General features: G+C 38.4%; 1 protein-coding gene across 1 annotated transcript in view; it reads right to left on the minus strand.

Annotated features, from left to right (window-relative positions):
- GFRAL (GDNF family receptor alpha like) overlaps nucleotides 1-22,362 on the minus strand; it is a 53,078-nt gene that overhangs the window by 10,694 nt on the left and 20,022 nt on the right. The window contains exon 6 of the mRNA XM_070419342.1: nucleotides 21,754-22,004. Within this exon, the coding sequence (XP_070275443.1) occupies nucleotides 21,754-22,004 (251 nt within the window). The remainder of the gene's footprint in view (nucleotides 1-21,753; nucleotides 22,005-22,362) is intronic.

Below are 22,362 nucleotides of genomic sequence, written 5' to 3' on the forward strand. Positions count from 1 at the left end.
AGGACCTGACACCACAATTTCTCTTATTCTCCATTCCTAGGAGTCAAACAAATTTTTTACCCTGTGGTTTGGGAGATTCCTGACTTCCCAAATGCTACTCCTATTGCCCCTTGGAGAGGCTGGTGTGATGCAACATTAATTCCATGCTTGCTGACAGTTAATCTTTCATTCTTCAATGTCTTAACTTGTCCTCAGGGGATATGGCAAATTTAGCATTTTCCCTCTACTTTGGTGACCTATTCCAGCCGAACTAGAAAGAATTCATGGATCATTTATTCCTAGTCACCTATAAATGTCTACAGGACCATGTGGCAGAAACCACCCTATTTGTACCCAAGTACAGATGTTCCAGTTAAGTAATCACTTCCCACTTCAAAGGTAGCACTATGATCATGAATATGGGGCACATTTGTAGGGTAATACAAGACCCTGCCCTCATGAAGTTCTCGATTTAGTTTCAGGTAAAGGGGCTAATATGAATAAAGTGAGGTGGGAATAAATGAGGGGCAACTAAGTACACCAGAACACATACCAGCCTTATTTCCTACCATTCCTCAAATGTGTACCTTTTCATGGATCATTTATACCTAGTCACATTTGGTGCACATTTGAGATATGGCGGGGAAGTAAGACTGGTGTGTGTTCTGGGTGTCCTTGGAAATCAGATGAAGGAGTTTAGATGTGAAAAAAGGATCCAAGGAGAGCAAGAGCTGTCTTTTTGCACACAGACATAACTTGGTCAAGGCACCATTTGCGAATGAGTCTGCTCAGGGTAGACAGACTGGTTTGGTGCGGAGATCTAACTAGGAAGCTACAGTAGCAGTTTAGATATAAGAAAATGAAAACTAAAAATAGGTGGTGGAAGCCAGAGCAGAAAACAAAACCAATGTAAGTGTACATTTAAAACAGAGAACTTTTTGTTGGAAAGCGTAACAGAACATTGTAGCACAAACATGTGAGTAGAGATGGATTAAAACCAGCTCACTCCAGCTCTATCATTTTAAGCCATGTACTGAGACTCTGTCCTCCTATCTTTAAAATGGGATAATGCCTACCACAAAATGTATTGCTAAAAATCAAATATGACAATATATAAAGAGATTCTGGACCTGTGTTTGGTACAAAATACCTGCTCAATAAATATCATTAATAAATATTATATTGACTTTTATTTGATATTGAATATGAGGAGGAAAATCAAAGATGACTCAGGTTCTTGGAGGGACATGATGTTTTAAATAGCTCTGGCATGAAGATGAAAGAATAATAGAGGAGAGAGCTACAATGTCCTTCTCCCCATTTTTCAAACTGACTGCTCAGAGAGAACACTGACTTTTAGAGTCAGAAAGACTCCATCATTCTCTTAGTTGTGTCATTCATTAGCCTTGGACAAGCTAATTCAACCTCTGAGTCTCATGCTTCTCATATGTGGAAGGGGAATTGAGATTGATTGTATTATTTTGCACAAGGATTCACTCCTCTTTCACTGTAATGGATTACATACCCACTGTCTGATGCCACATGACTTAAAGCATCAATTTTTGTGGGAGGAGTACATTTACTGCCCTCACTGACATTGGGCTTGGACTTGACTTGAGTTATTAAAAAAATGTGATCGGCAATGATGTATGTTATGTTCAAGCAGAAGCTTAAGAACAATTTTATTGCTTGCCATTTTTAAAACTCTGCCATAAAAATGGCATATTCCAAATAGTGGTGACACCTTTTGCCTGAGTCTAGAAATGGGTCACAGGACCTCAGCTGTCAACCCACAGCTGCCTGCAGGTACTATGACCTAGAAAACAAGCTGCTGAAGTTTGGGGAGTGTATGGAACTGCATAACCCAGCAGCAGCCTAATCAACTAGGGCCACATGATTTTTACTCATACACACCATTAGGTTGCAATACAAAATAATAGGCCATTGTAAATGTGAGTTTTCGAGGTGTTTTGTCACTTTAAGTAAATCCCCAAAGGCATAATGAGAATTAGAAACAAAAGAATTTTCTAGTAAATAGCATGAATGAGTGAATATAGTAAGTATAGTCAAGAGAGGCCAAACTTTGGCTTCAAGCCACAGATTCAAGTCCTCACTCTAAAATTTGCTAACTATATTACCTGAAGTATTTAAAACCAAAAAAAAAAAAAAAAAAAAAACAACAACCAAAAACCCTCAACAAAAGACTCTCTGGTCCTAGCTGGTTTGGCTCAGTGGATAGAATGTTGGCCTGAGGACTAAAGGGTCCTGGGTTTGATTCTGGTCAAGGGCACATTCCAGGGTTGTGGGCTCCATCCCCAGTAGGGGCATGTAGGAGGCAGCCGATCAATGATTCTCTCTCATCATTGATGTTTCTATCTCTCTCTCCCTTTCCCTTCCTCTCTGAAATCAATAAAAATATACTTTTTAAAATGACTTTCTGTGCCCCAGTTTCCTGTTAAATTAAATGAAGAAAATAATATTTATTAGCTCATTGTAAGGATTAAATGAGACAAAACATAAAATATCTTGTAGATGATAGACATACAATGAAGTTATTACTTAAGTTAGAAAGGTATATTTCATTATGGTTGCATATCAGTATTAACTATGCAGCATTAAAAATGAAAGATTCTTGCCGAAACCGGTTTGGCTCAGTGGATAGAGCGTCAGCCTGCGGACTGAAAGGTCCCAGGTTCGATTCCGATCAAGGGCATGTACCTGGGTTGCGGGGCACATCCCCGGTGGGAGATGTGCAGGAGGCGGCGGATCGATTTTTCTCTCTCATCGATGTTTCTAACTCTCTATCTCTCTCCCTTCCTCTCTGTAAAAAATCAATAAAGTATATTTTTTTAAAAAATGAAAGATTCCTAGGATTTATCACTATAATTTTTAATTTAATAGGTCAAAGGATAAGTGGGGATAAAGTTCTGGACATTCATAATTTCAAAAAGTTGTCTATACCCTTTCAATGCATGGTTGGGATAGAGAACCATTGGTAGAGAATGGAAAATTCATGATGTTTGAGGTGAAAGAGAGAGAAACCAGATTTCCAACCACATTGTGGTAGGATAATGGCATACAAGTTCTTAATGAGAGAGAGAAGAAAAGGTCAGGGATTTCTGTTTAATAGATAAAGGCTTTTGAAAAAATCAGCAACTGGTAGAGAATAACCAGATGTAGGGATAGTAACTCTTAAGCCAGTTTTACCAATTAGAGAAAAATTTATTTGGTTCAGGAAGAGATCTTTCCACCTCAAAATTCCCCTTTCAGCTACCTGGCAATATTAAAAGAACAAAAACAATTAAAAGCAACAATATTTCCATTGTAGAGGAGTGGTGCTGGAATGGAAGTTAGGGCCAAAGAACAGTGAGAGAAGTGGACTGGGTCGGAGCAGCCGTGTAGAAGTGTTGGAAGGCACAATTAGGGTTGTAGACATATGCTCAGTGTACATTTTCAATGTAATAACTACCATATGTACTTTAAACAAAATGCCATTGTATGTTGCAGCCTGTCTGTTACCCGAGGAAGAGTGAGTGAATAGAGATGCAGGTAGTGACTCATGGCTGGCATGGAAACTGAAAACATCAGCAGCAGCATCTTCCTACACAGACCCCGGTGGCACACAGCAGTATATCATTAACCTGCCCTTTGAAAACAGCCCTAAAATCTGATGTATATGGTTTCCCACTTTTCAGATTGCTTTGACCCCCAACTGAAATGGACATTCAACCAGGAACCAGTGAGCTCTGGTCTCTTCTTGCCGTTGGATTGTTTTGAAACCCCCTGTCTTATACTGACAATGAGTGTCTGGCCACCCAATGCAGGGGCTAACATCATGACAGATCAGTCCCATAGTTCTGGCAAACTCAAAGCATATTAGGAATTGGGAATTCTCAGACTCCAGCCTCAGTGGCAAACAAAGGAAGCCATTCCACCCTAAAGTGGAAGCTGGCAGACGAGAAAGAGATGACGAGGAATCGTCTCTGTCTCAGAGACATACTCTCAGAACATCATCAGGCACTCCCTCTACCTCACACAGCATTCACTCTGCATTCTTTTATCTAGTTTGAAAACCAACTTTTTTACTGTAATTGGTACCACAGGAGCCAAATAAATTCTTTCGAAAGAGTAATAGATAAGAAGAATAAAAATTATGTTGTTCCCACTCTTACAGTTTCCTAGATATCAACATGATGTGAGAGCATTCTTATAACTTGGAGATTGAGAGACTGTTTACTGGTGTTTGCAATGCTGTAAAGCAGGGGTCCTCAAACTACAGCCCGCGGGCCACATGCAAATACAAATATTGTATTTGTTCCATTTTGTTTTTTTACTTCAAAATAAGATATGTGCAGTGTGCATAGTTATTTGTTCATAGTTTTTTTTAAACTATAGTCTGGCTCTCCAACGGTCTGAGGGACAGTGAACTGGCCCCCTGTTTAAAAAGTTTGAGGATCCCTGCTGTAAAGGGTTTCCTTGAACCCATGCAAAGAACTCTAGAAGATGCTTTGAGACAATCTGATACTTATGGAAGGTAAACTGTCATTATCAACGGGTTCTTAATAAATCTGGACTCCTTGCTCACCTATCTCATTTTATTTGTCTAAGTACCAAATGTTCTTTTTTTCTAAGGAGTCCCCCTTTAAGATGATATCCCAGCATGTAGGTGCCAGAGCAATAACTATTAAGTGCCCACATATGGTGTTTTATGGGAATACATCTGATGCCATTATATTGTTGTCACAAGAATACTTGGCTCTTTAAGCAAGGAATACACATGCTCATAATAAATGATTTTATGACTTCACATACACAATCATGATGCACAGAAAGTATAAAGGAAAGGCTGCTTATTTTATGCAGCTTTGGCACCAACTCCAACCCCAATTATAGGCAACAAGGGGATTGTATGAAGCCAGTGAAAGCATAAGGGTGGAAAAATGGAAAAGATAACACTATGCTTTCACAGACTGAAGCCTTTTATTGTTTGGATTGTAACAGTATTGTTTTGTTGTTTTATTTCCTTCCATGATCTTAAATGCTCCTTCCTTCTCTAGTGATTCCAAAATGTGAGTTGTCTCACTCATCAATGGCAACTCTTTAATCTTTTTCTTTTGGCTCAGAACAAACAACAAAGGTAGTCACGGATGATTCATACCATCTTTCATGCTCAGTGGCAGACTCTTTCCCCTCCCTTAACAACACCTAAGCCTTTAAGATGGAGTTGGGAGAAAGTGAAGGTAGGAGACAGCTGTTCTCCTGTTGTTTCTATTGAGGGTTCGTACGCTGCAGTATTTCCAGATTACAGTCGTGTGAAGCATTTTCTGCAAAATAGGAAGCCAAGCCAAATTTGCTGGGTTTCAGGTCTGCAGACAAAATTTAAACCAGCTGGATTTTATTGGGAACTGTTGTGCACAAGTAAACCTCGTGGTGAAACTGAAGCCAGCGTTTGTCTCCATTGGAATGGGCTGTGTCTTTATGGGATACCCCCACCCCCATGTCTCTTCCCTTGAGGGAGTGTTGAATTTTGAAATGTCCTGGAGAAACCTTCCAGGTGATTTCTTAGAGGGTCTGATTGGAATATTAGCCAGTGAAGGTGGATGGTGCAACCAGATCAGGTGCCACTCTTCAGAGAGGGTAAGAGGAAGCTGGGTCTCCCCCTGAAATCTGATTTTAAATGACCCCAGTTAAAACAGCTAATGATTCCTCATATACATGTACTTATAAAAACAAAAGCCAACACCCACACATACATATTCACTGAAACTCTTTCACACTCACACAGAAGAGTGCTTGGTCAAAGTGCCAAATATTGGCCAACTTATTGGTTTTGTATACAGCAGAAGTTCCATACCATATTTTGAGTATCAATTATGTGAAAATTTTCATCTTCCTTGCTTAGAAACATCCCATTTTATAGATTTAAACATATAAGTAGCAGAAGCAAAGAAACATGCCCTACTGTGACTATTTAGTGAGCCTCAGACACATTATTTATAAAGCTATTTGGAGTTTGGAAAACAACGAGAGAAAAACCTTTTACTCCAAATCTCAATTTAGATTTCTGAAAGAATGAGTATTTTTTCAAGGGCAAAGAAAGAACTGAAAAGCCTCTCTTAAATTTTTGGTATAATCACAGGAAGGAAAAGTTCTTGGCAGACTAATGGTCTTTTGGCTTAAAAAACAAAAAAACAAAAACAAAAACAAAAAACTCCAGAGCTGGCCCTGTACACAGGCAGTGTGGATGTTTGTTGAAAATGTACTGGCCTCAAATATATCTTCAGCCACCTAATCCAAGAATATTAGGGCACGACTAAAATCAGAAATCACCTATTTTTTATAAACTTTTACTAAAATTTAAAATTTAACATATAAGAAACCTGTGTTCTAGGGTAAGGGTAGCTGATTTCCTCTGTACCACCTGGTATATTTAGAGATCAAACTTATTTCCTAGACTCTTGCTTTTTTTTTTAAATCTTCACCTGAGGATATGCTTTTTATTATTATTTTTTTTTTTTAGAGAGAGAGAGAAAAACCATCAATGTGAGAGAGAAACATCTATCGCTTGCCTCACATACTTGCCCCACCCAGCGATCTAACCTGAAACCTTCCTGTTCAGGAAGATGCCCCAACCAACTGAGCCACCTGGCCAGGGCAGGCTCTTGGTTTTGTTTTGTTCTTTATATTACAACATACTGTCTTCCATCAAACACATTTTCAAGGATTCTCTTCTTATACATACACATGTTCCCTGGAAGATATAACATCCTATATAATAGAGAGATGATATGCAAATTGACCATCACTCCAACACACAAGATGGCCGTCCCCATGTGAACACAAGATGGCCAGCAGGGGAGGGCAGTTGTGGGCAATCAGGCCTGCAGGGGAGGGAATGTGGGGGGGGGGGACCAGGCCAGCAGGGGAGGGCAGTTAGGAGTGACCAGGCCTGCAGGGGAGGGCAGTTGGGAGGGACAAGGCCTACAGGGGAGGGCAGTTGGGGGCAACCAGACCTGCAGGGGAGGGCAGTTAGGGGCGTTCGGGTTGGCAAGGGAGCAGTTAGGCATCGATCAGGCTGGCAGGGGAGTGGTTAGGGGGTGATCAGGCTGGCAGGCAGAAGCAGTTAGGGGCAATCAGGCAGGCAGGCAGGCGAGTGGTTGGGAGCCACCGTTCTGGATTATGAGAGGGATCAGTTGGAAATCCGATGAGGGGTCCCAAATTGGAGAGGGTGCAGGCTGGACTGAGGGACACCGCCCCCCCCCCCCCGCCCCAGTATACAAATTTCGTGCACTAGGCCTCTAGTTTATAATAAACTGATAATTGTAAATTTCAAATCATTAGATGAGAAGAGTATATTATTGTTGTTAAAATCAGTTTCCAGTGCCCCAACATGCCTTGTTTAAATTCTGCCTCTATTGCCTTCAGTGTGATCTTAGATAAATTACTAACTTCTAAGTATTACAGTTTCCTCTTGGATTAAAAAAAAAAAGGAGCACCTACTTCATATATTGCTTGTGAAAATTAATCAAAACATAAAATGAATAGAATAGTGTTAAACACATACATGTAGCACTCAAGTAGGTTACAGGACTCTGAGTCAACAAAAGACAAGTAAGCTAGCCTTCATAGCCAGGATATAGCTTTAAACTGGCAAGCAACATCTTTATATGTTTATTAAACCTTAATTTGAAGGAATTATATCTTATATAGCTTCAGTTTCTTCCATGTTATTTTGCAATGCTGAGATGAGTTTGCAAGATCTTTTAAAATGTTCCTTGCCGTTTTTCAAACGGTGGGATTATTTTCAAGCATGTGTCCAGAGCTTGCTACCATTAATATTAATGCAGTGTTTTAAAGAGCTGTTTCTGGCTTTTAGTCATTCAATCTATTTGAAGTTTCTTTGAGGTGACAACATGCTCAAAGAGTACCAACATCTGATAGTCACTGCTTTCCAAAAGAAGTGATTTCAAAGGAAAGCTAACTGCACCAAAGAACATCTATAGCAGGGGTCCTCAAACTATGGCCCGCGGGCCACATGCAAATACAAATATTGTATTTGTTCCCGTTTTGTTTTTTTACTTCAAAATAAGATATGTGCAGTGTGCATAGAAAATTGTTCATTTTTTTTTTTAAACTATAGTCCTGTCCTCCAACGGTCTGAGGGACAGTGAACTGTCTCCCTGTTTAAAAAGTTTGAGGACCCCTGATCTATAGGCTCTACCTCTCTATTCTAAAGCCTGGCACCTTCCAAGACAGCCCCACCTACACCATCATAGAGGTTACACCATTCCTCATGGTCTAACCTGGTTACTGAGTCTGACTGCTATCCTTGGGAGGTTAGGCAAACCTTGGGGCTATTTAAGGGTTCTGTGATTTTTCTATGTGTGAAGTTCTAATGAGATGCCAAGACAAAGTGTTCCTTAAAATTGCAAAAGTTAGCATGAAAAATAGGATTTGCCCCAATACATTTAGGTTTCATTTTGGAAGTTAAAATAAGTAACTTGATCTAACTGAATTTCCTCCTAACCCTTTGGTTGTTCTTTACCTTGGAGCCTTGGTATGGAGCTCAAATTCTACATTTCTAGCTGAATACCTTGTGTTGCATGATGAAGCTCCAGTGAGGATACTGTTTTGTTTTCTGATGCATGACTTTTATCCGTCACATCACTGGTTATCCATGTGGACAGTAAAATAGTGGGGACAATGAAAGTTCTCCCGGTGGTCCATGTTTACTTTTTCATGTTTATAACATAACAATCTTGGTACTAATGCATCTGGGCTATATTAATAATTTATTTATACATAACAAAAAGCAGACATCACCTCACTATTCTTTAATGAAAACCAGTGCCTCTCTTTCTGTTGACTCTGGGGATGTTTTATTGCGTGGGATAAATGGGAGGTGATGAGATCTGTTGCTCCACTGACGGTAAGCAAATTGAAACATATTTAAGAATCATGGTTCTAGGGATGGTGTCTCTTTTTGAGTTCTGAGACCAATTCCAATGTGTGTGTGTGGAAGGGGGTTTCCCCCACAACAAGCAATTTTAGAGATACCACCTGGTGTCCTACAATTCAATCCAATTCTGACACTATCTACCCAGAGGTAACGCCATATTCCACAGTTCTTCGATACAGTTCCCTCCCCACCATCCCCCGAAAGACGCCGGTTGCAATTTCAGGTTTTTACTTATACTTCTGACCAACTGGCTATAAATTAGTTTCCAACAACCCCTCCAACTCAGGATGCCAACTGCATGTCCAAGTTATCTGTACTTCAGACTGACTGGCTATCAATGAGAGGTTTTCATGACCTTCTCCTCAGGTTTGATTAATTTGCTAGAACGGCACACAGAACTCAGGGAAACACTTTACTTACCAGATCACCAGCTTGTTATGAAAGTATATAATTCAGGGACAGCCAGACTGAAGAGATATAAAGGGCCAGGAGCTTCTATGCTCTCTCCAGGCACGCCCTCTCCCAGCACCTCCACATGTTCATGGACCAGAAAGTTCTCTGAACCCATTCATTTTGGGTTTTTATGGAGGCTTATTACATAGAGATGGTTTATTAAATCATTGACCAGCCCCTCCTTCTCTCTGGAGGTTGAGGGGTGGGTACTAAAAGTTTCCTCTAATCATTTAGTAGGTTCCCCTGGCAACCAACCTACATCCTTGGGTTACCTAAGAGTTTCCAAAGGTCACCTCATTAACATAACAAAAGACACCCTTATTGCTCTAACCACAAGAAATAATAGGAACTCTATGCCAGGAATAGAGTGGAAAACCAAATGTCTTTTTCTTAGTATAAATCACAATACCTCAAAACAACCAGTGCTGAAATTTCTTCAATGGAGGCACAGAAGTATGTGCTTGTATTGATGATTCAAGTAAAGAATTCAGGAAAAGAATCAATTGATTCCAGGAAAGAATCAATAATTTCTCTAAGTCAGTAGTTCCCAAAGTGTGGAACCTGGACAAACAGTATTTGCAACACCTGGGAACTTGTTAGAAATGCAAATGCCCAAGTTCATCTCAGACCTGCTCTAAGCCACTATTATAGGAAATTATAAGGACACGCTTGAACTCTTTCATGACACCAAGACACCTGGTGTCCATAAAAATGGATTATTAGATTAACACCATGTATCCAGTTGATTAGTTAATCAATTTCTCAGCAGTAGACAGATATATAAATTATTTAATGTATCTTAAGTGGTCCTTAAGAGGTAATCTAGGTCCACATATTCAAAGGGTGATTCCTGGACCAACAGCATCACCTGGGAGCTCATTAGAAATGCAAATCTCAGGCCCCATTCCATAACTACTATATCAGAATCTGCATTCTTACTGGAAACCACTTTATTCTTAAACACATTAAAGTCTAAGGCCAGTTCCAAGTTCATCATCTACCTAACATCACTCAAAGATATATTTAAGAAGTCACTCATCCTGAGAAAATATGACACCTTAGATCAATGGTTCTCAACCTTCTGGCCCTTTAATACAGTTCCTCATGTTGTGACCCCCAACCATAAAATTATTTTCATTGCTACTTCATATCTGTAATTTTGCTACTGTTATGAATCGTAATGTAAATATCTGATATGCAGGATGGTCTTAGGCGACCCCTGTGAAAGGGCCGTTCGACCCCAAAGGGGTCATGACCCACAGGTTGAGAACCACTGCCTTAGATCTTCCAGAAATCAGTCTGTTTCCAGCACCATCTGTATGACATCATAATACTATGCAAAAATTATTTATTTGCATGATTTTCCATTTCCTCAAAATCTGTAGTAAGAATTTCTTTTACTGAATTTTACTATGTTCTAGCTATTTCTTTACATAAATTAACTGCTATAACCTTTGTACCAGCATTCTGGTTTAGGATTGATATTATATTTTTCACTTCACAGACACAAAATTGAGGCAAAGAGAATGAGTCTCTTGTTTACAGTTATTTATCTTGTAGAAGGCAAAACATTTGAATCCAGACATGCTAGAGCCATATTGCATTCCTAGGGCTATGATCTCAAATAAAATCTATTAACACTTTCAAACATGGCATCTGATTATTAGAGTAATTGCTACTGATCATGGTTTTTACCAAAATTCAGGAGTTGAGCTGAGGAAGAAGGGAGGAGGAAGGGGCCCTGTTTATATTTTAGGTTTGAAAGCTAATAAAGGTTAAATATATTAATTTATTCATGAGGACCAAACCCAAAGAAATGTCCTGATCTCTAAGTCTATAAATTAAATAGCATAAAAGCAAAAAATATGGATCAGAATTTTTACATTGGGTGGTAACTAAAGTCATACTAAAGAAATGGCTTATTTTTTACTATTCTCTTTATTGGTAACTTATAACACACATGCCTATTCTTTAAAGAATCTGAAGAGTTTTCATATAATAAAAAACAAGATCCTAAAGGAATAATCACTAATTTCTAAGAGGAAAAACATACATCTATAAGTGAGTGTCTATGAATTTGATGAACTACAAATTCACCATGGAGCCACTTTAATACAGAAAATACAAAATACTGGGCTATTTACAGGCTATGTTATAAATATGAATGCAGAGCAGGGAAATTCTGTTGACTGTTCCTTGGAAAACCAAGAGACTTTTTTTAGCACCTGGACTGAATTTGAAGGATACTGGAATTGAATTAAAGTTTTGTGTAGAAACCAAGAAAAGGTCAGTGGTTTTGGCTAGATGAAGTGATTTATTTAAAGCCAGAATTTAACACAAACTCTTGGAATACTAACCTATATGAATTGGCTATAAGGGAAGGTGGCATGTGTGTGTGTGTTCAGGAGAGGGAGAGGGAGAGGGAGAGGGAGAGAGAGAGAGAGAGAGAGAGAGAGAGAGAGAGAGAGAGAGAGAAATTTTTGCAATGGAAATGTCTTTCACAATTCACTTAGCTGTTTTATTTGTAGTCTATAATCTTCCTTCTCAGACAGCTAATGATCAGCCGACAATAAAAATTCAAACAATAATTTACAAAAGTGAGTTTGAGCTTTCATTAATCATTTTCTGTGCAATCTTTAAAGTATTGTACTAAAAATAAGTGTAAAATTTTATGTAGGTTAGAAAAAAATGTATAAAAGTATGCATTATGCACCTCCATATATATGGGCATGTTTAAAGAACTTTATATAAAAATGTTCACTAATAGAATGTTATTTTTAGATCAAGACCTTCACAGGGAATAGACAGATGAAATGTTGAAAGGCAATATGCAATGCAGCCAAATAATCTATCCATTGAATGCAGACAAGTAAAATAAATAAAACAGTCTTACTAGCAATCTTGATATCTAAAATGAGGCTTTAATAAACAGATGGGGAAGAAATAGGACTACAAAAAAAAAAAAAGAAATTAATGATAGAAACAGGTACTAATACCAAGGGCTCTTTTCTTAAGCTTCTTAAAGGACTATATACATTTTTAGGAATTTTTATATTAAAATTTCACAAAAGCCAATTCGTTTTGCAAATCTTTGGGGGATACTCTTTTTTCGCCCTTATTATTAACAGACAGAGCGACCCATATTTTATAGTTTGTTAAGGATATAAAATCATTTAAGAGCAAATATATGTTCAGGTCAATTACTTATTTATGTGTTGATACCTTCCAAGGATCAACTGTAAAATAGTTGCCTACTACTCAAACTTTTTGAAAGTTGATCTATAAAGAGGAAAATTGTTAGAAATTATAAGGAACTTGAAATGTTTTTATTAAAGTGGGCAGCAGCAGCTTGGTCTTGTTAATTCCTGATTCCTTTGCTCAAATATTTGAATTGAAAATTCCAGTGTAAGTAGAAACACAAATGAGTGGAGGCTCTTAATAGGGAAGCTGAATTATTAGGAGAGTTCCAATAAAAGAAAGAAAAACAATGGTGCTCAGAAGACAGTTCTGCTATAGAGATATAGTAGACATTGGTTCATTTTGTTCATTCATTCATTCACTATGTATTGAGTGGCTAATGTGTACCAACTGTTTTTAGGCAATGGGGTGAAGCAGGCCACCTTGAGCGCTGCACAGTGTTAGCCTTGCCTTTCTGTGCACAGACGTTTCTCATTCCCTGGGAGGTGTGAGTGAAAAGAGGCTCTGGGACCTATGGCCGGTGACTGGGTGTTTCCCACATGTGGATTAGAGCAATGGTTCCCAAACTTCCCACACTTGATTGAAAATCAGAACCACCTGGGATGTGTGTGTGGGGTGTGTGTGTGTCTGTGTGTGTGTGTGTCTGTGTCTGTGTCTGTGTCTGTGTCTGTGTGTGTCTTAATAATGAGTTCTAAGCTATCTATATTTTAAACTAATCATCATCTGGATATTTCAGAGTGTTAACAGGTTTGAGAATCAAAAATTTAATGTCCATCTTTCTCAATACTTTGTGGTTGTCTCTGTGATCATCAGGTTCTTAACTAATAATGGAAAGATTTTTCCTAATAGAGTTATGGAACCAGTTGGCTTTAGTGAAACATTAGAAAAAGACGCCCAATGGTCCAGTTCTCAATCCAGAACCCCAAACAATTGCTTAGCGTGACAAGCAAGTAAAATGTATAGGACATTTGCTATGTAACAGGCACTTTATAAACAATCTCATTCAGAGTCTCTGGATGAATGTGGAGCCTCTGTCATGCCCTTATAGGAGAGTTATAGCAGAGACCCCCCACCCCCGAGTTCTGGAGCAAGGCTATGCCACCGGCAGTGGAGGACTATTTGCCATTTGAAATATAGCTCCTAACATGCTCCTAACTGGGTATCATCAGATCCATTAAGTCATTGGTTCCCAGAAAGGTGAATAGAGACTATCAGTGCTAACTGTAAAAGGGCAGCTGCCACAGCACAAACCCATGAGAGGTGGCTTTAGAGGACAGTGGTGAAGGGAAATCCTCCCCAGAGGCAGTGCTTGAACAGTACTCCTTCTCTTTTTTAATCCTCACCTAAGGATATTTTTAAATTACTTTTGAGAGAGAAATATTAAAGGGATGGAACCCACAACCTAGGTGCCTTAACTAATAATTGAACCTGAAAACTTTTGGTGTACGGGATGACACTCCAACTAAGTGAGCAACCCAGCCAGGGTTAAGTACTGCTCTTAATTGTCACTTTGTAGAGAAAGAAGTGGGCAGAAGTTAAGACTGATGGACAGCGGTAAATTGCTTGATTAGAGAAATGAAAAGAGCAAACTTAAAAGATTATAGATAAGGAAATCAGATGAAGAGGCATGTGGAAGGACCCATAATAGTGGCGCACATCTTTATATTCAAGTTAATGTCTCGCTGAGAGTACTCACCAGAGAGTAGGCCCTTAGCAATTAGGTAAATTTGTGACCTACCCCGTGGAGGCCAACCAGGCCTGTGCAGTGAGCATGAAGAGTGTAACTATGGTGAAAGGATGGTGCAGTGTCTGGGCACCACAGAATGGACTCCCTCTTCCTAGAGCTAATCCATCAAAGTTTTAGCAATCCCGAATGACACACCTCCCAGCAATAGCAGAGACCAATACTAAACCCTCAATTTGGCAGTTTGGTGGCAGATTGATGATTTCATAATCCTTCAACCCTGAAGAAGGCAGTGATGCATTCCTACTGGAATTTATCCCTACTCTGGATATGAATATGCCTTTGTTCGTTATCATCAAAATGCTTCCTCAAATGCCTAATCTTTGTGCAAGTGCAACATGACAGTCCTTCCCCTTAGGCCATACCTCCTTCTTTCCTATCCAGTGCCTTTCTGCCACTGTGGCTCCACTCAGTAGTCATAAATATAGTATATTCAATTTCTAGAGAATCAAGGCTCATGAGAGGTGTGGGACAGGTTCCAAAGGATAAATGCTTGCCCCTTTTTTTCTGGCATGAAGACAGTTCTACAATGCGTTTCTCAAAGCACTTTGGAAGGATCTAAAAGAGCAAGACAACCCAAAAAGAGTTAAAGTGATAGTTTGAGTTGCTTATTCTTGACTTCATTGTGTAGAGTTTTACAATAAGGATATGAGCTCAGGTAGAAACCGGCTGGTTTTCAAGTAGAAATCAGAGAGATTAAAATGAGGATTCTATAACATTGAAAGCTGACTGCTTCTACAACCCAAATAGCAAGAGAAAAGACTAAAAAAGATTTCCAGTTTTAAAAGGCCCAAGACTGAAAAAGATTTCCAGTTATTTCTGAGTTAAACAAATTGATTCAACTAGGCAGCAAAAAACAGATTAAGGGTATTACATTTTCACCCAAGTCCATTGTTTAGATTAGTTTAAATCATTAAATTAATTTAAATCATTAAGTTGGAGTAAGGAAGCAAGGAAATAAGGCAGACTTGGGAAATAAGGCAGATTTGGGAACTAAGTCAAGAAAACTCTTTTTTTTATTATGGGTACTGGCCAATGTAACTGACTAAAAGCAAATAGATGAGAACTCTAACACATTTTAAAGAGATTATATTGCCAAACAAACCACTAGTCTGCTTGTAAAAAGTGTGTGACTCCAAAATAGCTTTCAGTCCCTCAAACTGTATGACCAGGATATGGTCTATGAGAGCACCATATTCCTAGGGAGGAGGGCACACTCCCCCAGACCTAATTTGAATATGGCTATAAAGGAAGATGGATAGGGAAGAACTCCCAGAGGGCAAAAATCACAGCCACAAAAAGTGGTCCTTCCCAGGTGGCCCAAAATATCCACAATGCCAGGGAAGCTTCCTAAGGCCTGTCAAGAAGGATCCCATTACTAACTTTCCCACATTTCCTTATTTTGAATGAGAGTTTTTATTGAAGTTATGAGGTCTCTGTTACAGTATATAATGCATGTGTGTGTTGGAGGAGGAAGTGTTGGTGTTTGTATTGGGGGAGATTGCAGGGAATAAGAACTAATCTCTATAGTTTATAGGTTGCCTGTCTCCTACAACACACCATAAAATCTGGATTGCACATCATCCAAGATCTACTCCAATCTTAAATTTTAAAAAAAATAAGTAGGCAGATAATTTTCAGAAGCATAGAAAAGAGGTCTTCCATAATGACTGTAAATCAACCTAAAGGACAATCTTACTGTATATAAAATAATGTATAAAAATCAATTAAATATATAGAGGTCAACTACAAAGAGTCTAAAATATAATCTTAAAATGATGACTTATGCCGAAACCGGTTTGGCTCAGTGGATAGAGCATCGGCCTGCGGACTGAAGGGTCCCAGGTTCGATTCCGGTCGGGGTCATGTACCTGGGTTGCGGGCACATCCCCAGTGGGGGATGTGCAGGAGGCAGCTGATCGATGTTTCTCTCTCATCGATGTTTCTAACTCTCTATCTCGCTCCCTTCCTCTCTGTAAAAAATCAATAAAATATATTAAAAAAAAAATGATGACTTATAGTAACAACTGTAATATGTAACAACATCTACAAATAATTATAGTCAAAGCTATTTAAGAAAATTATTATTGTAATTTTTATTAAGAAAATGAAGACCAATTAAAAGATTAAAAAAATTACAGCCATGTATCATAAAGCTCAATATCATTTTTTAAAAAAAGGCAAATGTCTGGTGGCAGATGAAGGGCAAGGGAATGGAAGGGTCTTGAATGGGGCCCGGGTACCAAAAAGCGGGGTAGGCAGCTGAGAACCTGCCTGTCCCAGGAAGGTGGCAAGAGGCAGGAATGCATAGGACTAAGGCTCCAGGGTCCTCACATATGCCCCACTGGACTTCATTTACAACACACAAATGGAAAGATAAAATCATTGAGACGTCAGAGATGATGGCTGCAGAATATGAAGCCCCAGGTGCAGGCCCTTCTGAGTACCTGTGTGACTGCACTGGTCACATGGCCATGAAATTGGCCCCGCTGATGCCTAGGTCCTGCCTCTCTATGACATAATTGTGTTAGCTTATTGTACATCAGAGTTTTTATTCTCTCAGGGATTCTTCAGTAGTGGTTGAGAACCACTACCCTAGACAATAGCATGCATATGTGTATCACTTATGTATCATGTGTGTGGGTTTCAGTATATGATGATTACTTCTGAAGTGGGGGGAGAAAAAGATGTAAAATGAAGGGGCACTTAACAAATAAAAAAACAAAGGCAATGTTCTGTATCTGAAACTGAATGGTAGATACCATTATTCCTCATAGTTTTTTTATATTGAATATTTTCTTTGGTAAATCATGTAAAATATATTTTTAAATGTCAACAGAAAGTATCTAATTGAGGAAGAATGGTGGGCTATTCAAGAAGCAGTGAAAAAGATTTCCCCTTTACATAGCTCAGAAAACACATGCAGGGTCAGAATATGAGCCCAAGGCTATACCAGGTCATCACTTTGCTGTAAGGGACCATAGATTCAGAATCATTGTAAGAGACATGCAGGTCAGTGAGTTGTCACATATGTCAGTACAGCCATCTGATGTAGGCTACAAAAGTGACATTACTGGTACTCAAAGAAGAAGATATTTTAGGCAAGGCATATGACTAAGTAAAATTTTTTTTTCATTGTTACTACTGCTTCAAAAGATGCTCAGTGTCATTTATATTTAAAATGAAAATTAAAACAATACTTTTTTTTACTAAGAATATAATTGAAACAAATGTTTTTCTAGTTTCTACCAAATTTAAAAATGCAAAAATCCTGTGGTCTAGTAATCCCACTGTTCAAAACCTATTCTATTGAAATGCCAGCTAAAATTGTCTATATTGATAAACAATCATATTCTATTCATAGAGTAATTAAATAAATATGGTATGTATGTATATACATATATACACACAAATACTATAGAATACTATGCAAACTTTACAAAGAATTAAGCCATCACATATGTATATATTTGCAAATGTGTCTATCACATATTTTTAAGTTAAGAAGCAAGCTCTAATGCAGAATATATAGTATTATCACATTAAAATATGTGTGTATGTGTGTGTCAGGATGAGGAAGGCTCCTATTTGGATGTATACAAGGTATTCAAGCTTTATATGTATTTAAAAGGTTCAAAGCAAAAACAAAGGGGGGGTTGAAAGAATGTACATCAAGCTTCTGAAGGTTGACTTTCTAGAGAATGGAACAGGGGAGAGATTTATTTTTATTTCTGTACTCCTTTAAATTAAGTCTCAGCTTATATCTATCATACATGTATTGCTATGCCTTCCATTCCCTGTAGGATTTAATAAGTAGGTAGTCTCTTTTCGTTTTTATTTTTAAAAATAATTCCTCAAAAAAAGAAACTGAATCTTTATGGGCAGAGTGGGGATAGTCCCAAATTTCTTTTAGAGTTGGCAAGAAAAAAGACAATTTAAGCAACGTGACAAGAGCACGTTCCTGTCAGTGACCGACTCTCTCAGTGTAGCCGAGCTACACAATAGTCATCCTTTAACTTTTCTATCTGTGGTCCTCTCTGTACTAACCAATGTGCCTCTGTTCCATTTCTTTCATCTTTCTATCAGCTCTACCTGCCACAGACTTGCTCTGTGCTCCAGACCCCGGGAGGAAGTCAGTCTGTGCGGATCCAGCGGTTAGTGGTTAAGGGGAAGTTGGTGGCTGAATACATACACTTTGTTCAGGATGCTCCTCTGCCTAAGTCTGGTCCTGCAGGGGAGGTGGGCTCTCTGGCACATTTTCCAAGCTTAATTCTGTGACCAGAACGAAGAGGTTCTGCCTGCGAGGGCTTTGTGGCACACTGAAGGGACACAGCTTGCTGTCTACCTTTTCACAGACAGGAGGACACAGGAGGCTGCCAGTTAGGATCCCGAGTCTACTGCACTCTGGGTATAGAACCCTGAGCAAGACATTTAATCTCATAGCTCCCTTTATCTTGTGTGTGAAACGAAGAAAATAAGAGCTTCTAGCTCACGAAATTATTAGGATTAAGTAAAAAAAAAAAGTGACCAGAATTAAGCACTCGATAAACTTTATAATTATAACATTAAAAGATGGACTTGGTCACATTCATGTAGATTACTTCCAGCTGAATTCAGGCTCCAAGCAAGTATTCTTCAAACTTCAGAGAGAAACACATTAGTGAGTTATAAAATCCATTTAGTGGGTAGTAGTCAACATTGAAAATAATTAATGGAATAGAAAAACAATAATCAAAAACACACACACAGAAGACATTGCATATAAAAAGCTAATGGAAAATTCATTGCTTACTGTGGTCTCAGGTTAAGTGAGTTTGAAAAACAATGCTTTAAGCCAAACAAATGGGCAAAACAGAAACTCTTCCCCAATTGTCTTCTAAACTCTACTCATTTCTGCCTCTTTCAAGTAAAGTGAGCAAACGCTCTAGGGCTTTGGAAACATGCTGTAGCGATAGATCTTTTTGATAATGCAGGAGCATGCTGGGGTGATGTGAGAAATCAGGAGGTGATGGTGAGAGAGCCAGTTCATTCAAACATGTGCTGTTGCTACTTCCCAAGCATATGGGGCAGGGATAAAGACGTTTAGAACTAGCCAGGCCTCAGGATTTGGTTCTTGTTTTTGTTTGAAACTTTTCCTCTTAATTCAAGTATGGAGACTGTGACGGAAGGCCTGCAAGGTTCTTTTAAGTCTATAAACCTGTCACTTAAAATTCCTGCTTTTAGTAGGTAATGTTTGAGGAGCAAAGCTCATAAAGTTTAGTGAGTGAAGAAAGTGAAGTAGTTTTAGATTTTTTTCATTGTTACTACTACTTCAATGTTGATGGATTTTTAAATTCTATTTCTACTGTTTCTCTAAAAATAATTTTTGCTCTGTATAGGTTATAGTAGATAAACACATGGAAGTAAAATATGACAATAATTAAAAATACATGGAAGGAAACCAGGCTTAGAACTAGAATTAGGTTGCTGGACTGACATTTTGAGGGAACTTATGCCCAGGAATAGAGTTATCTCTAACCTGTAGAACCTACCTTTTTTTCCTGACTATCATTTAATATGGAGAAAGCAAGTAAAAATAACCATGATAATGTAACTATATATTATCAGTGTCAATTATTTTACTTGCTATTTCCTTCTGTAATGTTATGAGCCATTCATTATAAATACATTTACTTCCAACACAAGTAAACCTAATATTAATCAAAGAGCATGAATAGTTAGAAACTAAGATTCAACATATACCATGCTGCATTTTCCTCTTTGTATCATGTTTCAATTGAAATATGTCTCTAGTAATAATTATAAAAATTGTAGAAATTCCACAGAGGACTCTGTTGGAATCAAAACCATACACTGAATTGTATGTCTATTACCTAATACACAACAAATCATAATTGTAATCACATTAGTATCTGTAAAGAAACATAGAAAAATTTAAAATGTGTGTGTGTACCTGTATATAGTTAACCATGTCAATGTATAGGTACAGATATAGATACATATGTGGTTGTATCTCTCAAATATTTTTCATAAATATAAAAGTTTGGTTTGCCATGAAACATCTGTTATTTCCTCCCATGAATGCTGTTTGCAGGTTTGGTGATTTCAACTAGAAGTCTAGGGGTCTGGGGATGTTTTGAAATTTGGATGGTTGCATGGACTAACCCTGAATATGGACAGTGGAGAGGCCTTGAATTAGTATATGATCATTTCCTGCGGTTCTTTCTATAAGACTCAGACAAATCCCTCTCAACCACTTGCTTACTTTAAGATGCTAGGAAAATTATTTAAATTCCTAAATATCAGTTTTCTTCTTTCAAAAATTGAATAAATAATAACTTTAGAAAGTATGTTTTCCATCTCATCATTACAGCCAGGTCAACAGACATATTAAAACCAAGGGGAGCCTGGCTGGTATGGCTCAGTGGTTGAGCATCGACCTATGAACTAGGAGGTCACGGTGTGATTCCCGTTCAGGACACATGCCTGGGTTGTAGCTCAGTCTCCAGTGTGGGGCCTGCAGGAGGCAGCTGATCAATGATTTTCTCTCACCATTGATGATTCATTCTCTCTCTCTCTATCTCCCTTCCTCTCTGAAATCAATAAAAATATATAAATAAATAAAATAAAAACAAGGGGAGACAAAACAAATCCAAGAGTCAGTATGTTTTACATAGTTTGGCAACCAGAAAGTAGACTAAAAAATTAATGGTCCCCTAATGAATCCAACCTTGATATATACATCCTTGTAAAGCCTCCTCTCATAGTGAGGCTGAACTTGGCCATGTGACTTGCTTGTCCAATGAGACATGAGCAAATGTGAAAGAAGTAAAGGCTTGATAAGTTCTTGCCCATTAGTGCTTAGCTGCTGTGAATGCTATCTTCACTGTCAGAATCCCAGGATCTATTGCTGAAGAGGTCCCAGGGAGAAGAGCCATGCCAAAGATGCTTGCTAAATACCATCTTGCATTGCCCAGCCTCAGTTGAGCCACCGGATGACCATAGTTATATGAGTGACCCCAGATCATCAGAAGAACTACCCAACTGAGCCAAGCCCAGTGTGCAGAATTGTGAGTAAATATATGGTTATTTCTAGTCCCTACATTTTGAGGTGGTTTGTTACTCACAATAAATACCTAATACATTCAGCTATCTGGTAGGATAAATATTTTATGCAGTTAATATTGAAATCAATAAATAATATCTAGGAATGACCAATCATGTAAGTTAAAGACATATAACACATGTAGACAAATGAGTAAAATTTCCAAATGCACAAAACAGAATCAGAAAATAGATTTTAAAAAATGGAATAGCAGACTAAGTTGTCTTTGTGAACAGATTTTCTGTGCGGGATTACTACTTTGTGCTGTTCAAGAAATATATATTATATATAATTCACTGAATATGTATAACTTACTGAAACATGATCTTCTGTGAAGCATATGCTGGAAAATCTTGCACAGAGATTCTTCACTTTGTGACATGGTCCTACAGGTGCACTGCACTTGAAGCACCGTCCCAAGGGTGCCCATGTAAGCTGCTTTGCAGTCATCGCTTCCTGAGCAAATGAGGTCCTGCTTGCCCAAGGTACTGATGCAAGTCTCATCTTCGTGGCACTTTCTAGTCACAGGCTGCCAGCATTTTGACTGAAATGTCCTGTAGCGCCTCCTATAAAGAGTCAAGAAATGGACTTCATCTCTGAATAATATTCTTTCACATTAGCATGAGGTGCTTCCTCAGCTAATGAAAGACTGACATAAAACACAATGCCTCCTGGATGCCAGTACATGGCTGAAAACTAAATTTGTACATTTAAACATCCCCATAGAGAGTGTGGAAGAAAAAGTGGAGAAACCTTGTGAATTTCCTCGCGTGATGAAAGACAGAGGCTGAGTTTACGATTCCCTGGATGAATTTTCCTTCATTACTAATTTTCTTTCAATGGCTGATGATTTGCAGTCTGAACTACATGGGAGATTTATTAGCAGTGTTTTTTGAAGCAGAATGTGGTTTTGGTTGACTAGCA

Source organism: Myotis yumanensis, unplaced genomic scaffold (genome assembly GCF_028538775.1).
Source record: "Myotis yumanensis isolate MYYU_CA2020_CCGP unplaced genomic scaffold, mMyoYum1.0.hap1 SCAF_6, whole genome shotgun sequence".
NCBI lineage: Eukaryota > Metazoa > Chordata > Mammalia > Chiroptera > Vespertilionidae > Myotis > Myotis yumanensis.